The sequence below is a fragment of the Ovis canadensis genome, chromosome 1, assembly GCF_042477335.2.
Source record: "Ovis canadensis isolate MfBH-ARS-UI-01 breed Bighorn chromosome 1, ARS-UI_OviCan_v2, whole genome shotgun sequence".
In the NCBI taxonomy this organism is placed as follows: domain Eukaryota; kingdom Metazoa; phylum Chordata; class Mammalia; order Artiodactyla; family Bovidae; genus Ovis; species Ovis canadensis.
Window position 1 is genome coordinate 103,300,558 of NC_091245.1, and position 17,931 is coordinate 103,318,488.

The 17,931-nt window shown below is 41.0% G+C and overlaps 1 protein-coding gene across 1 annotated transcript in view; it reads right to left on the minus strand.

The window, feature by feature from the left end:
* Positions 1–17,509, minus strand: part of FLG2 (filaggrin 2) — a 39,574-nt gene extending 22,065 nt beyond the window's left edge. The window contains exons 1-2 of the mRNA XM_069582690.1: positions 17,372–17,509; positions 11,392–16,408 (exon numbers count right to left, since the gene is read on the minus strand). Coding sequence (XP_069438791.1) covers positions 11,392–16,408; positions 17,372–17,509 — 5,155 coding nt within the window. The remainder of the gene's footprint in view (positions 1–11,391; positions 16,409–17,371) is intronic.
* Between the last annotated feature and the right edge of the window lie 422 nt (positions 17,510–17,931).

The window sequence follows — 17,931 nt, forward strand, 5'->3', positions numbered from 1 at the left end:
CAAGGGACTCTCAAGACTCTTCTCCAACACCATAGTTCAAAAGCATTAATTCTTTGGCACTCAGATTTCTTTATAGTCCAACTCCCGCATCCACACCTGACCACTAGAAAAACCATAGCTTTGACTAGATGGACTTTTGTTGGCAAAGTAATGTCTCTGCTTTTTCATATGCTATCTAGGTTGGTCATAGCTTTTCTTCCAAGGAGCAAGCATCTTTTAATTTCATGGCTGCAGTCACCATCTGCAGTGATTTTGGAGCCTCCAAAATAAAGTCTGACACTGCTTCCATTGTTTCCCCATCTATTTGCCATGAAATGATGGGACTGGATGCCATGATCTTAGTTGTTTGAAAGTTGAGTTGTAAGCTGGCTTTTTCACTTCCTCTTTCACTTTCATCAAGAGGCTTTTCAGTTCCTCTTTGCTTTCTATTATAAGGGTGGTGTTATCTGCATATCTGAGATTATTGATGTTTCTCCTGGCAGTCTTGATTCCAGCTCATGCTTCATCCAGCCGGGCATTTCTCATGATGTATTCTGCATATAAATTAAATGAACAGGGTGACAATATACAGCCCTGATGTACTCCTTTCCAATTTGGTACGAGTCTGTTGTCCCACGTCCAGTTCCAACTGTTGCTTCTTGGCCTACATACAGGTTTCTCAGGAGGCAGGTAAGGTGGTCTGGTATTTCCATCTCTTGAAGAATTTTCTACAGTTTGCTGTGATCTACACAGTCAAAGGCTTTGGCATAGTCAATAAAGCAGTAGTAGATGCTTTGCTGGAACTCTCTTGCTTTTTCTATCATCCAACTGATGTTGAAAATTTGTTCTCTGATTCCTCTGCCTTTTCTAAATCCAGCTTAAACAGCTGGAAGCTCTGGGTTCATGTACTGTTGAAGCCTCACTTGGAGAATTTTGAGCATTACTTTGCTAATGTGTAAGATGAGTGCAATTGTGCGGTAGTTTGAGCATTCTTTGGCAGTGCCTTTCTTTGGGATCAGAGTGAAAACTGACCTTTACTAGTCCTGCGGCCACTGCTGAGTTTTCCAAATTTGCTGCCATATTGAGCACACCACGTTAACAGCATCATTTTTTAGGATTTGAAATATCTCAGCTGGAATTCCATCACCTCCACTAGTTTTGTTTGTAGTGATGCTTCCTAAGGCTCACTTTACTTCAAGCTCCAGGATATCTGACTCTAGGTGAGCGATCACACCATCATGATTATCTGGGTCATTAAGATCTTTTTTGTACAGTTCTTCTGTGTATTCTTGCCACCTTTTCTGAATATCTTCTGCTTCTTTTAGGTCCATAACATTTCTGTCCTTTATTGTGCCCATCTTTGTGTGAAATATTCCCTTGATATCTCAAATTTTCTTGAAGAGATCTCTAGTCTTCCCCATTCTGTTGTTTTCCTCTATTTCTTTTCATTGATCACTGAGGAAGGCTTTCTTATCACTCCTAGCTATTCTTTGGAAGTCTGCATTCAGATGGGTATATCTTTCTTTTTCTCCTTTGCCTTTAGCTTTGCTTCTTTTCTCAGCTATTTGTAAGACCTCCTCAGACAACCCTTTTGCCTTTCTTTTTCTTGGGAATGGTCTTGATCACTGCCTTGCATACAATGTCATGAACCTCTGTCCATAGTTCATCAGGCACTCTATCTATCAGATCTAGTCCCTTAAATCTATTTCGCACTTCCGCTGTATAATCATAAGGGATTTAATTTAGGTCATACCTGAATGGTCTAGTGGTTTTCCCTACTTTCTTCAATTTAAGTCTGAATTTGGCAATAAGGAGTTCATGATCTGAGCCACAGTCAGCTCCTGGTGCTGTTTTTGCTGACCTATAGAGCTTCTCCGTCTTCGGCTGCAAAGAATGTAATCATTCTGATTTCATTGCTGACTGTCTGGTGATGCCCATGTGTAGAGTCTTCTCTTGTGTTGTTGGAAGAGGGTGCTTGCTATGACCAGTGCATTCTCTTGGTAAAACCCTGTTAGCCTTTGCCCTGCTTAATTTTGTGCTCCAAGGACAAACTTGTCTCTTACTCCAGGTATCTCTTAACTTCCTACTTTTGCATTCCCATCCCCTATGAGGAAAAGGACATCTTTTTTTTTTTTTTTTTTTGGTGTTACTTCTAGAAGGTCTTGTAGGTCCTCATAGAACCATTCAACTTCAGCTTCAGCATGAGTGGTTTGGGCATAGACTTGGATTACCGTGATATTGAATGTTGTTTTTGAGATTGCACCCAAGTAGTGCATTTCAGACTCTTGTTGACTCTGAGGGCTACTCCATTTCTTCTAAGGGATTTTGGCCCACTGTAGTAGATATAATAGTCATCTAAATTAAATTTGCCCATTTCAGTCCATTCCAATCCAGTTCACTAATTCCTAAAATGCTGATGTTCACTCTTGCCATCTCCTGTTTGACCACTTCCAATTTACCTTGATTCATGGACCTAACATTCCAGCTTCCTATGCAATATTGTTCTTTACAGCATCAGATTTTACTTCTATCAGCAGTCCCATCCACAATTGGGCATTGTTTTTGCTTTGGCTCCATCTCTTCATTGTTTCTGGAGTTATTTCTTCATAGATCTCCAGTATCATATTGAGCACCTACCAACCTGAGAATTTCATCTTTCAGTGTCCTATCTTTTTGCCTTTTCATACTGTTCATGGGGTTCTCAAGGCAAGAATACTGAAATGGTTTGCCATTCTGTTCTGCAGTGGACTACATTTTGTCAGAACTCTTCACCATGATCCATCCATCGTGGGTGACCCTACATAACATGGTTCATAGTTTCATTGAGTTATACAAGGCTGTGGTCCATGTGATCAGTATGGTTAATTTTCTGTGACTGTGTCTTACCTATACTGAATTATTTTTGAATTCCTTTAGCTCACCATGGTCTTTCTTGCTCTAAGACCTAAAAATATATATTCCTGGGGTAATCTCACCAAATGAACCTGGGTAACTCCTGGCTACTTCTAGAGACTCATTTCAAATTCTTCTCTTAAGATTTCTTTGAATATTGTTTCTTCACTTTTAATCAAAGTTAAAATCAGTCAATCACTTCATTGCAAACACAGTCCATTCATCATATCTATTACAGCATTTGCCACAGTATTCATCTGTTGCTTTCTCATATGTTAGTCTCCCTGATGAATATGTAAACTCCTAAAGGACAGAGACAGTGTCTTTCTGATATTTGTAACTTCAGTGCAAAATATAGCATCTGTCAACCAAGATGTTATGCACTTCCCTCCAATGAAATAATGAGTGAATGAATGATGGTAATGCTGCATTGACAACACCTACATTATCTGGATCATCTGGATTGTTTCATCAAACTGATCAGAAAGGGATTGCTCATCAGCCTATCCCACATTCTTGGATTACTTGTTGGAGAGGTGTAGAAATGTATTTCATCACACATAGGTGGAGCTAGATAAAGCATTTATTCTTCCAGGCTTGGCTAGCTGAGTCTGACAAAACTTGTCAAGAAAACTATTAAAATAGAAGAGTGAGGCAAGGATTTGGAAGAAAAAAAGCAATAGGAACTAGACAATATTATTACTAGAAAACAAAGACTGTTGGGTATTTCCCTACTCCTCCAAATATTCAAATCTAGGGCTTATGTGGTATGCTTTGGGAGGCAACATAAGCCTTGTCCAGCCTCTGAAATTGTACCAGTCAGAAATAATTTCTCAAATGTATTTTAAATGCTACTTGGAATAAATTAGTGTGAATGAGATGTGATTTTGTTTGTGTATTGGTTGATTGGGTTTTAAGACACCTAGCTAGCCCAGCAATTCAACAAAAACATCAGAGCTGACAAAGTTCATCTTGAGAGTTTGAAGAAGAAGAGGAGTTGAATTACTGTCTTATTGAAGCCCTCTTGACAAAAGGGAAAGATACTGCTTTGTGAGGTATGGCAAAGGCTTTAATATTTATTAACAAAAAATTAAAAATCTATCTATCTTCAACCTATCTATCGAAAAGAAGAGACATGAGCTAACTTTTAGAGCAAAAAAAGTAAGGGAAAGCAACATTTGATGAATGTTTTCTGGGTGTTAGAATTCTGTGTTGGGTAACCTGAGACAGTGGAAGACATCGGGCTTTTGAGTGAGTGGGGTATTGATTTTGCTGCTTAGTAGTATACCAACTATGTGGATTTGAGTATGTTTTTAAAAATTTCTCTAAGCCTCATTTTTGTCTGTAAAGTATGGTGCACTTTTAATTTGCAAGGTAATTGTAGGGAAAGTATCTGAAGCACAGTAAGTAGGCATTCAATACATTTTAATTTTCTTTCTTTAATCCACAGTGGAATAAATAACACAAATATTGCATGATTTGTATTAACTCACATAATAGAAGTAGACTGGAACTCAGTTTTTTGACTCTCAGCCCTAGTGGAATTAAGTAATGACTCTAAGCTGGATCATTAGAGGGGGTTAATTTACCTATACTGGAATCTAAGTTATTGAGTCTTTAAGTCCTGTCCCCTCAACCCCCTCAGCAGATCATCTCACTTGTATATTTCAGATTCTCTCTATATTTCCTCTTCTCTAATAGCCTCACTATGGGAAACTGCTTCACATACCCTTAATGTCTATGTTCTAATGAAGAATTGAAGACCAGTAAACCTTTGAAACTTTAATCCTAGAAAAAGTTGGTAAAGCCAGAAACACATCCAAGTATTTGGAAACAGAGTGATTCTCCTTTTCATCTTTTTTCTAATTACTTTGTTGTCGTCATTAGGAAATCATAAGATTTTCATCAGTGATCATCATGGAAAAATGAACAAAATAGGTAATATAAGAGAAAATTTAATGTATCTAAATAATTTTTAAAAAATGAACAAATGCCTTGCAAATTCTATACTTCCTTGTGCCAAATAGCTTCATAATACAAACAGAGTATTTATAAATGTCTACTGGTACCTCTATGTATTTAGTAAGTAGAACTTGTCTCACTTTCGCTTAATATACTCCCCAAAGCTGGTAAAATGTTGCTTAAAATAGGTTTAAGAGTCTGGGTTAGTGGCCTTTTAATTGTGCCAAATGGTTTATTAGAGAAGAAGCTGACCTCTGTTTATTGGCTGGATTCATTTCCAGTCAAATCCAACGTTGCTTCAGTCCTGATCCTTTTCTTGTTCTACTTCCTTGTTCTCATTGCCCCCACAGCTTGTATACTCACCTTTGATTGCATTTTTATTTATTTTTATTTTATATTGGATTATAGTTGATTTACAAAGTTGCATTAGTTTCAGGTATACAGCAAAGTGATTCAGTTATGTATATACATTCTTTTTCAAATTATTTTCCCATTTTGGTTATTGCAGTATATTGAGTAGAGTTCCTTGTGCTATACAGTAGGTCTTTGTTGATTATCTATTTTAAATATAGTAGTGTGGGTAAGTCAATCCCAAACTCCCAATTTTTCTCTCCCCCTATTTTTTCCCTTTGGTAACCATAAGTTTGCTTTCTAAAGTCTGTGCGTCTGTTTCTGTTTTGTAAACAAATTTATCTGTATCTTTCTAGATTCCACATATAGGTAATATTGTATAATATTTTGTTTTTCTCTGTTTAGCTTATTTTACTTAGTATGATAATCTCTAAGTCCATCCAGTTGCTGCAGATGCTATTATTTCATTTTTTAAAATGACTGAGTAATAGTCCATTGTATATACCACATCTTCTTTATCCATCCATTCATTGGGCAATGGATATTTAAGTTGCTTCTACATCTTGGTTATTGTAAATAGACCTGCAATGAACGTTGTGGTGCATGTGTCCTTTCAAACCATAGTTTGCTCTGGATATATGCCCAGGAGTGGGATTGCTGGATCATATGGTGGTTCTATTTTTAGTTTCTTAAGTAACCTCCATACTATTCTCCATAGTGGCTATATCAATTTACATTCCTGCCAGCAATATAGGAGGACCCTCTTTTCTCCACACCCTCTCTAGTATTTATTGTTTATAGACTTTTTAATGATGGTCATTCTGACTGGTGTGAGGTGATATCTCATTATAGTTTTGATTTGAGTTTCTCTAAAAGTTACTGCTGTTGAGCATCTTTTTATGTGCCTCTCAGCCATCTGTATATGTTCTTTGGAGAAATGCCTATAAAGGTCTTCCACCCATTTTTTGATTGGATTTTTTTTTATATTGAGATGCATGAGTTGTTTGTAAATTTTGGAGATTAATCCCTTGTTAGTTGCATTGTTTGTAAATATTTTCTCCCATTCTGTGGGTTGTCTTTTTATTTTATTTATGGTTTCCCTTGGTGTGCAAAAGCCTTTGTTTCATTATATCCCATTTGTTTATTTTTGGTTTTGTTTCCATTACTTTTAGAGATGAGTCAAAAAATATATTGCTATGATTTATGTGAAAGAATATTCTTCCTATGTTTTCCTCTAAGAGTTTTACAATATTTGGTATTATATTTGGATGTTTAATCCATGTTCTTGGATTGGAAGACTCAATTTTGTCAAAATGATTATGCCACCCAAGGCAATCTACAGATTCAATGAAATCCCTGTCAAATCACCAGTTTTTCACAGAACTAGAACCAAAAAAATTTAAATTTGTGCGGAGGCACAAAAGACCCTGAATGGCCAAAGCAATCTTGAGAAAGAGAAATGAAGCTGGAGGAATCAGGCTTCCTGACTTCAAACTATACTACAAGACTATAATCATCAAAACAGTATGGTACTAGCACAGAAAACAAATATAGATTAATGGAGCAGGACAGAAAGCCCAGAAGTAAACCCACACATGTATGATTGGTTAATCTATGAGAAAGGTTGTTGTTGAGTCACGTTGTCTGACTCTTTGTGACCCCATGGACTGCAGCCCACTAGGCTCCTCTGTCCATGGTATTTCCCAGGCAAAAATACTGGACTGAGTCACCATTTGCTACTCCAGGGGATCTTCCTGGCCCAGGAATCAATCTCATATCTCCTGCTAGTCTCTTGCATTGCACACAAATTCTTTGTGCAATCTGGGGAGCCACTGGGGATTTTGACACAGGAGGCAAGACAATACAATGCAGATAAATGGTGCTGGGAAAACTGGACAGCTATATGTAAAAGAATGAAATTAAAATATTCTTTAACACCATACATAAAAATAAACTGCATGTAGTATTATTTTAAAAGGTCCTTTCTGGTTATCTCATAACTCAAAACACAGAAATCTCTCACAACACAGAGGACTATGACTTAGCAGTAGTAGTAGTGTTAGTTGCTCAGTTGTGTCTGACTCTTTTTGATCCCATGGACTGTAGCCTGCAAGGCTCCTCTGTCCATGGAATGCTCCAGGTAAGAATACTGAACTAGGTTGCCATTCCTTTCTCCAGGGGATTTTCCTGACCCAGGGATCGAATCCAGGCCTCCTGCATTGCAGGCAGATTCTTTACCATCTAAGCCACCAAGGAAACCCCAGACTATGACTTACACTCCAGCAAAACAACCAGCGCATGCAGTATGTTCAGTTTAAACTGACCTTCAGCGTCCCATATCTAAATGTCATCTTTATCTAGAAAGTTTAAGGAAAGAAGAATTTTTTTCTCTGGTGCTTCTAATTTGGCCACTGAGAGTTTCTCCTCAATGCCTCATGCTCCTCCCTGACAGTACAGACATGCTTTGAAGAATGCTTTGACTTCACTTAGTATCCTTTGGCACAGAAATGTTTTATCCATAGAATACTGATCCGCAGGTCATAGTAGAGGGAAAATCTCTGATTGTACACACCATATGACTCGTTTCTCAACAGAACTGCATCTAATTCAACTCTTCACAAAGGTTAAATATGTATGCATTCCAGTTTCTAACCTTTTACCTGGTAGAGCATACCTGCTGTCTCACTTTTACCTTTCATCTTAGAAGGGGAATATGTAATTCTTTTTGAATTATTTTAGAATACTTTTGGTGTAATTTATGATGGGTAATTGCCTTCAATTTGACTAAAGCAAATCATTGATGGTCTTAACAGTCTGGAATATAATTTTTTTCATTATATTTATACTTCAGATGAATTTGGTCAAGGAATTATGGGTATCACTGATAAATATACACTCACAGAGTAAAGGCAAACTAACATTGATTAAAGGAACTGGTAAAGTTTTATACACTTCTAAATTTCATATTTAGAGATTAAAGTGTGGGGAAATTATGAATGAATGGCGTGCAGAGCACCTGGAAGAATGGAAAGTACTTTGGTTTAAGAATCAGAAACCTATACCTTGATCATAGCAGTGCTTCTAATTATGTGCACAATAGGGGCAAGTTAATCTCTTTGAGTCTCATTTACTTAACCTACAATAGATTTTGTTTGGGTGAGATTAAACATGATATTTAAAGTTCTAATGATTCTTTGGTAATTAGCATTTATTCAATGATGAAAAAAATGGAATTATAATTATATATAAAGCATATGTAATGATGGATATAAATTTGCATATATATACATATAAAGCATATAAATGATGGATATATAGATATAAATTGTTTACCATTTAGAGTTAACTACCATATCAGTTCAGTTCAGTTCAGTTCAGTGTCTCAGTCATGTCTGACTCTTTGTAACCCCATGGACCACAGCACGCCAGGCTTCCCTGTCCATCACCAACTTCTGGAGCTTGCTCAGACTCTTGTTCATTGAGTCAGTGATGCCATCCAACCATCTCATCCTCTGTCGTCCCCTCCTACTGCCTTCAATCTTTCCTAGCATCAGGGTCTTTTCCAATGAGTCAGTTCTTCACATCAGGTAGCCAAAGGATTGGAGTTTCAGCTTCAGCATCAGTCCTTTCAATGAATATTCAGGACTGATTTCCTTTAGGATTGACTGGTTTGATCTCCTTGCTGTCCAAGGGACTTTCAAGAGTTTCTCCAACACCACAGTTCAAAAGCATCAATTCTTTGGTGCTCAGCTTTCTTTATGGTTCAACTCGTACATATACCCAGTTATTTGTACGTGTGTCACTACTAGTATAACAATAATTTTATTTTCTTTCACTAATAAAGTAATATGACACGTTCTATTTATCACAAACATGACTTAAAATTTGGATAGTTCTTAAAATGTTAAAAGCTGGATAGAATATGTTCTAAGTCTAATCAGAGGAATGAGACTATTCTTTTGGTCTTTCATATAATTTCTTTCTCTAATAGTGGCTTGCAATCTTGAACACCCATTGATGAATTGTACTTTAGTTTGAAATCCAAAGGTGAAAGTGGTAAAAAAGAAGTTTGAGTTTCTGGGGGGAGGAGAAGATGATGGAGCATCAGATTCTGATTTAAGGAATTATCACTCATTTTGGTTAGATTAAATGTGCTTTGCTTTGATTTTTTTCTTTTAATCTGTAAATTTTGGGGATGATCTTTAAAGTCTGTACTAGTTTTCACATTGTGAACTTTGCCTTTTGATTTTATAGCAATAAACTTTCTACTCAAGGTATTATTTTTTGTACATATTTTTCTACTCCTTGTTATGTCTCTTTCTGTTTATAATAAACTCACATATTTTTCTTGCTAGGGAGGAGTATAATTTAATTGTTTTTATTTGACTAGAAATTACAGGACCCCATTAGCCTCCATTGCTAAGGGATATTTCAATTAATATCTTTGACAGAGAAAATCTGTGACTCATCAATATTATTTTCAGAGGTTGTGTGGTCTCAGGAAATAGCCACTTGGGGTTACATTTAATAATGATTGCTCTGATAATCACAGTTGACTAAAGTATCTGAGATCAACTCCTCAATATAAAATATTTCTTCTTATAAATGCTTTGGACAGTGATTAGACTGAGGAAAAGATAAATGTGATTGAGTTTTGCCTTCTTTGGACTTTGAATAGTATCCAGATATTTTCCTGTCATCTAGGTGTCCAAAGGTAGAAAAGAGAAATATGCATCTGACCCCATAGCAGAAGGCCTGTATTTGTTTTTGTGAGGATGAAAGAGAAGACAAAATGTAAGCTGATGAAAAGTTTATTGTCAATTTTTACGCAATACAGTTTTCTAGATCCTGTATCCAGGTGGTCATGACAATAAATTAAAAAACAGCAGTACAGGGTTCCAGTGGTGGTACAAAAGATGCAAATATTCTAAATCTTAAACTACTACATTTTTTTGTTGTTGTTTAGGATACAGAATATGTTACAATGTTATTGGAGAAATTTTGGCTCCTAGACCACATCTCTTAGCTTCTTGGATAGGTTTACCAACAATTAATAAATCAACCTGAAATATATAAAATTATTTTTAAATGCTCACTTTATTCCAGAGCATCCAATCACTTTGTCATATAGTTCTAAATATGTCCCAAATGCAATTTACTTCTTCCATCCACTATTTTCTAAGAGCTCAATGATTATGGAGCCTTACAAAAAAAGCCTTGTACCAAACAAAAGAAATAGAATACAGTACTACAGTTAAATAGAAAATCAGACATATACCCCCACTACCAAAAGAAAGGATCATGTTAAATATCTTAATTCCATGTTGTGTGTTTCATTTCTCCTTTGGATTAGTTCTTATCTTGAGTTAGTTTGTCTTCCTTTGGTTTCAAATTATTATTCAAAGTAATAGCACCTTTGTTCTTTGATATATTCATAGAGTGGGGTATTGCTATCTAAGTAAAAGGAACCTGAATCTGTTCTCTCTCTTCCATGGTAACCTCTGACCTCAGAGTCTCTTGTCTGCTTATCATCAACATCCTGATTGTATTTTCTCATTGTACCTGATGGACTTGATCCAGACTCTTGCTTTTGCCTTTCCCCACTCCATGTGGTTACATTGCTTGATAAATACCTAAAACTATTTTCTTCAATTCCCAAAGGGGCTTGGCTATCAAGTGAGTGACTGCCACTTGACTGCCCATAGCTGTCCCTTGACTGGCCATTATTAAATACTTGTCTTTCGTTGGTGCTGAATCCAGACTGACCCTGGATATGTCCTGATTGTCCATCACTTGATCCCTGTGCTGCTAAATTTGTGCTGGATCTTACCAGCTCATGAGAATATGAATCTCCTACGTGCTGCTGGCTGGATTCATGTACATCTATTGTATTGAACTCTGATTGTCTATGCCTCAATTCTGATTGTTCATGAATCTTTTCCCCCCAGTACCCCTTACTATCACTATGGGATCTTTGACTTCTAGTTGAACTAGAATCTGAATGGCTGTGGGCTGATAAGGGTGTTCCATGGTCAGATGCAGAGTGGTTACTAAGCTGACTGCTATGAGTAGACCCCAAACTTCCGGACTGAACATGAATATCTCTTGACTGTTCCTGAGTTGTGACTGAATGTCTATGACTAGATCCCTGTCCTCCAGTTGTACAAAATCCAGAGGGATTATGGGAATAAACTGACTGCCCATTACTTATCTCTAGTTGCCCAGGACTTGAATCTTGTCTTCCTATTTTGTCAGTTGCTTTTGATCCCATATAGTCAAAACTAGAAACTGATGGTCCATGACTAGATGCTCGCTTAGTGGTAGCTCGGTCTGTTGACCTAAAAGGACTAGAATTGCGACTGCTTGTTCTGCTACCACCAGAAGGTCCATAACCAGACTGCCCATAGTCATATTCGGCACTCCCATAACTGCCATGTCTCCAGGCTTGATCTGATCTATGTCTTTGTCTGCCACTAATCTGTGATGTAGAATGCCTTTTACCAAAATGGGCATGAGTGTGACTTGACTGTTTGTTTGACCATGTGGATTGTCCCTGACCAGAGTGCACATGTCCAGAGGTGTCTCCTGACTGTCCATGAGCAGTTCTGTGACTCCCTCTCACTGTGGCTCCTGACTCTCCATGTTGAGATCCAGCCTGCCCATGAGTGGATCCTGAGTGTCTCTCTGAGACTTCTGAATGCCTTTCACGGTCACTAGCCTCACTGTGACTTGATCCCCGTCTTCCCGCCTGACTGGACCCTGACCGTGTAGATTGTCCCTGACTAGAATGGCCATGTCTGGTGGTGTCTCCTGACTGTCCATGAGCAGTTCTTTGTCTTCCCCTCACTGTGGCTCCTGACTCTCCATGTGGAGATCCAGCCTGCCCATGAGTGGATCCTGAGTGTCTCTCTGAGACTTCTGAATGCCTTTCACTGTCGCTAGCCTCACTGTGGCTAGATCCCCTTCTTCCCGCCTGACTGGACCCTGACCGTGTAGATTGTCCCTGACTAGAATGGCCATATCTGGTGGTGTCTCCCGACTCTCCATGAGCAGTTCTGTGTCTCCCTCTCACTGTGGCTCCTGACTTTCTATGTTGAGATCCAGCCTGCCCATGAGTGGATCCTGAGTGTCTCTCGGAGACTTCTGAATGCCTTTCACTGTCACTAGCCTCACTGTGACTGGATCCCCTTCTTCCCGCCTGACTGGACCCTGACCGTGTAGATTGTCCCTGACTAGTGTCGCCATGTCTGGTGGTGTCTCCTGACTGTCCATGAGCAGTTCTTTGTCTTCCCCTCACTGTGGCTCCTGACTCTCCATGTGGAGATCCAGCCTGCCCATGAGTGGATCCTGAGTGTCTCTCTGAGACTTCTGAATGCCTTTCACTGTCGCTAGCCTCACTGTGGCTGGATCCCCGTCTTCCTGTCTGACTGGACCCTGACCGTGTAGATTGTCCCTGGCTATAATGGCCATGTCTGGTGGTGTCTCCTGACTGTCCATGAGCAGTTCCGTGTCTCCCTCTCACTGTGGCTCCTGACTCTCCATGTTGAGATCCAGACTGCCCACGAGTGGATCCTGAGTGTCTCTCGGAGACTTCTGAATGCCTTTCACTGTCGCTAGCCTCACTGTGGCTGGATCCCCTTCTTCCCGCCTGACTGGACCCTGACCGTGTAGATTGTCCCTGACTAGAATGGCCATGTCTGGTGGTGTCTCCTGACTGTCCATGAGCAGTTCTTTGTCTTCCCCTCACGGAGGCTCCTGACTCTCCATGTGGAGATCCAGCCTGCCCATGAGTGGATCCTGAGTGTCTCTCTGAGACTTCTGAATGCCTTTCACTGTCGCTAGCCTCACTATGACTGGATCCCCGTCTTCCTGTGTGACTGGACCCTGACCGTGTAGATTGTCCCTGGCTAGACTGGCCATATCTGGTGGTGTCTCCCGACTCTCCATGAGCAGTTCTGTGTCTCCCTCTCACTGTGGCTCCTGACTCTCCATGTTGAGATCCAGCCTGCCCATGAGTGGATCCTGAGTGTCTCTCTGAGACTTCTGAATGCCTTTCATGGTCACTAGCCTCACTGTGGCTAGATCCCCTTCTTCCCGCCTGACTGGACCCTGACCGTGTAGATTGTCCCTGACTAGTGTGGCCATGTCTGGTGGTGTCTCCTGACTGCTCATGAGCAGTTCCATGTCTCCCTCTCACTGTGGCTCCTGACTCTCCATGTGGAGATCCAGCCTGCCCATGAGTGGATCCTGAGTGTCTCTCTGAGACTTCTGAATGCCTTTCACTGTCGCTAGCCTCACTGTGGCTGGATCCCCTTCTTCCCGCCTGACTGGACCCTGACCGTGTAGATTGTCCCTGACTAGTGTGGCCATGTCTGGTGGTGTCTCCTGACTGTCCATGAGCAGTTCTTTGTCTTCCCCTCACTGTGGCTCCTGACTCTTCTTGTTGAGATCCAGCCTGCCCACGAGTGGATCCTGAGTGTCTCTCTGAGAATTCTGAATGCCTTTCACTGTCGCTAGCCTCACTGTGGCTGGATCCCCTTCTTCCCGCCTGACTGGACCCTGACCGTGTAGATTGTCCCTGGCTAGAATGGCCATGTCTGGTGGTGTCTCCTGACTGTCCATGAGCAGTTCTTTGTCTTCCCCTAACTGTGGCTCCTGACTCTCCATGTGGAGATCCAGCCTGCCCATGAGTGGATCCTGAGTGTCTCTCTGAGACTTCTGAATGCCTTTCACTGTCGCTAGCCTCACTATGACTGGATCCCCCTCTTCCTGTCTGACTGGACCCTGACCGTGTAGATTGTCCCTGGCTAGACTGGCTGTATCTGGTGGTGTCTCCCGACTCTCCATGAGCAGTTCTGTGTCTCCCTCTCACTGTGGCTCCTGACTCTCCATGTTGAGATCCAGCCTGCCCATGAGTGGATCCTGAGTGTCTCTCTGAGACTTCTGAATGCCTTTCATGGTCACTAGCCTCACTGTGACTTGATCCCCGTCTTCCTGTGTGACTGGACCCTGACCGTGTAGATTGTCCCTGACTAGTGTGGCCATGTCTGGTGGTGTCTCCTGACTGCTCATGAGCAGTTCCATGTCTCCCTCTCACTGTGGCTCCTGACTCTCCATGTGGAGATCCAGCCTGCCCATGAGTGGATCCTGAGTGTCTCTCGGAGACTTCTGAATGCCTTTCACTGTCGCTAGCCTCACTGTGGCTGGATCCCCTTCTTCCCGCCTGACTGGACCCTGACCGTGTAGATTGTCCCTGGCTAGACTGGCCATATCTGGTGGTGTCTCCCGACTCTCCATGAGCAGTTCTGTGTCTCCCTCTCACTGTGGCTCCTGACTCTCCATGTTGAGATCCAGCCTGCCCATGAGTGGATCCTGAGTGTCTCTCTGAGAATTCTGAATGCCTTTCACTGTCGCTAGCCTCACTGTGACTGAATTGCCTTCCTCCCACCTGACTAGACCCTGTCTGAGCAGAATGTCCCTGACTAGAGTGGCCATGTCTGGTTGTGTCTTCTGAATGTCCATGAGCAGTTCCGTGTCTCCCCCTCACTGTGGCTCCTGACTCTCCATGTTGAGATCCAGCCTGCCCTTGAGCAGATCTTGAGTGTCTCTGTGAGCCTTCTGAATGCCTTTCACTATCACTAGAGGACTGACATGAGCCTGATCTATGTTGTCCAAAGCCAGAAGACTGACTTGAACTTGACCCATGTTGGCCAAAGCCAGATGATTGTCCTGAGCCCAATTCATGATGGTCATAGCCAGACTGCTGTGATCTACATTCATGGTGTTCAAAGCCAGAGGACTGACCAGAGCTTGAACCAGCTTGGCCAAAGCCCGAGGATTGACCTGAACCAGATCCATGTTGGCCACAAGTAGACTGTCCTGATATAGACTTCTGGTGTCCAAAGCCTGAGGACTGAGCTGAGCCTGATCCATATTGTCCCTCACCAGAGTACTGACATGAGCCTGACCCATGTTGACCATAGCAAGCCTGTCCTGATGTAGACTCATGGTGTCCAAAGCCAGAGGACTGACCTGAGCTACATCCACAATGTCCAAAGCCAGAGTACTGACCTGAGCCTGACCCATGTTGGCCAAAGCCAGAATATTGACCTGAGCTGGATCTATGTTGACCACATTTAGAAGTTTCATTTGAACTACACCTCTTTTGATGAGAGTTTGAAGAGTATCCACAGGAACCAGATCCATGTTGACTATAAGTAGAAGACTGACTTACTCCTGACCCATATTGTCCACAACAAGAGGACTGACATGAACCTTTTCCCTGTTGTCCTCCACAATTCTGTGGTTGACCACATGTTCTAGATCCATATCCTTTCTGCCTAGTAGACTGGCTACCAGAGCTAGGCTCATGTTGACCATATCCAGAGGCCCAACCTCCTGAGATACATCTATGACCTTCTCCACTACTTCCTGATTGGTAACCTGATTGTGTATAGCTAGATTGGTTTCCTTGCTCTCCAAATCTACCTGCCTGACAAGAACTAGAAGTGGTTTTTCGTCTTCCACACCCACCTGAATTGCTGGAACCACATGCATGACTTTCCCTCCCACCATCTCCTGAACATTTAGAGCTAGACCCGTGTTTTTGTCCTGCATAACTTGACTGAGTAGAGTTTGATTCATATTCATATGACAGACCACCATGACCTCTCCATCTACCACATCCAGACTTGTATTCATCCCCAGATACCCTAGAGGGGCTAACATGTGACTTGTTTCTTTTTCCCTCCAGTTCTCCAGAGCTGGAACCATGCCTTTCTTTGCCATTACTCCATGAGTAACCAGAGCTGGACTCATGGCGCCTTTTTTCAGATCCCTTTTGGTTCTCTGAGCTAGATAAACCACCTTGCCTTCTCAGCCTTCTGGAGCCGGACCCATGTCTGTGTTTTGGAGTTCCCTTAGAGCCCCCAGAACTATAACCATGCTCCTCTCCCTCACTCCAACTTGAATATCTGTAACCTGAGTTTTGTCCTGACGTATCCTCTTCTTCGCCTTCTGTTTCACTTTCTTCCTCTCGGTGTTGGTGACTATGCCTGCGCTTTTTTGACCCTGAAGCTTTGCAGTATTCTTTGCTGAGAACCTTGTTGCAGGCCATAGCCAGTTTGAATACCATCAGAAGAAACTCAGTAAAGTCCAGTCTTCGGTCATGATCTCGGTCCAGCATATGCATGATGATATCCACTGTGTCTGGATCATCTGGGTTCTGTGTACAAGCAACACACCAAAGAAGATCTGGTCAGCCTAGTCCATATGCTCAGCTAAAATATCTGGGTAAAGCTGTAGAACTGTGGGAGGCTTCCCTTGTGGCTCAGTAAAGAATCTGCCTGCAATGTGGAGACCTAGGTTCGATCCCTGGGATGGGAAGATCTCCTAGAGAAGGGAAAGGCTACCCACTCAAGGATTCTGGCCTGGAGAATTCCATGGGCTGTATAATCCATGGGATTGCAGAGAGTCAGACACGACTGAGGGAATGTTTGATGTTAGGTATTTTAATCCAATCAAGAAATACTTTAGGCTAAAACAGCCTAACAACACCTAGCAGGTGTGAAGAGGTAATAAGAAAGAATATAGGCCATTGGGATCCTCAGCGCATACAATTCAAGGACCTAAGCTAGAGAAGTAGATTCTCAGGTATGGTAAATAAGGGGGAATTGAATAAACCAAATTCAGTACCTGGTGTGTTTAACATACATTTAAAGCCTTGCCTGATAATATATTCTATGTTATGATCTATAATTTTGAAGCTAATAACTGAGTCCTTCCCAAGTAAATAGAAAAAAATATTCTTGCATTTTGTTTTCAGTTTTTAGTCACCTTGGTTACTTGATCAACACCCCTTATGCATGTTTTCCCTCTCTGTATCTTTTCTTCCTCATTTGCTAGGGTAATTTATAAATTGATAGCACAAATTTATCATTTGCTTTTTTAGAAGGAAAAACCTGGGGACACGAAAAAGTCTGATGGTCTATATGGTGAGAGGAAGAAAATGATCACCTCTTTGAAAATAAATGCTGCCTCAACAGACTTTCTGATGTCCCCCAAAAGTACCACTTATAGTGTGAGCTCAAAAACCATGGGGATTGTGCACTTTTTAGCTATTCCTTGGTCATATAACAGAGAACGTACAGGATGCTAGCAGTTTTTAGTACTGGTACATGATCCTCACCTTCAGAATTGGACGAAACTCTTTCTCCAGAAGTTCCTTCAGTTCATCCTTGCTCAGTGTGCCACACTCCCCATCCTGTTTGGTGTATTTGTAGAAAGTATCAATTACAGTGACAACACTTCTCAAGAGATTGGTCATCTTTTTGCAGGTTTAAGTGAACCTGAAGGGGAAAAAAAAGATCCTATCATTCAATTTATTTTAAAGTATAAACAGTTCTGATTTTAATAGTAGTCATCCTGATTTTTCAAATATCTCATCTCTTTAAACCAAAATACCTCAACAAGTAAGAATAGGTCTGGGGTGATACAATACACATAAACACAGTGAAAGCTAATCTTGTTAACTTTGAGTTACTTTGCTAAGATCGAGCCATACATGGCATGTTATTGACTGATCTGGAACTAGATTTCAGATCTCCATGTCCTGGATGAATATATTCTCTACATAGCATCTCTACACTTTGTGTACTTTGGTGTTCTGGGTGTTGTCTTGGGGCTTCCAAAATTTCTAGAACCACTGAGATATATTGCTCCAGTCTCTCTGGCTAGTTTCACTGTTTT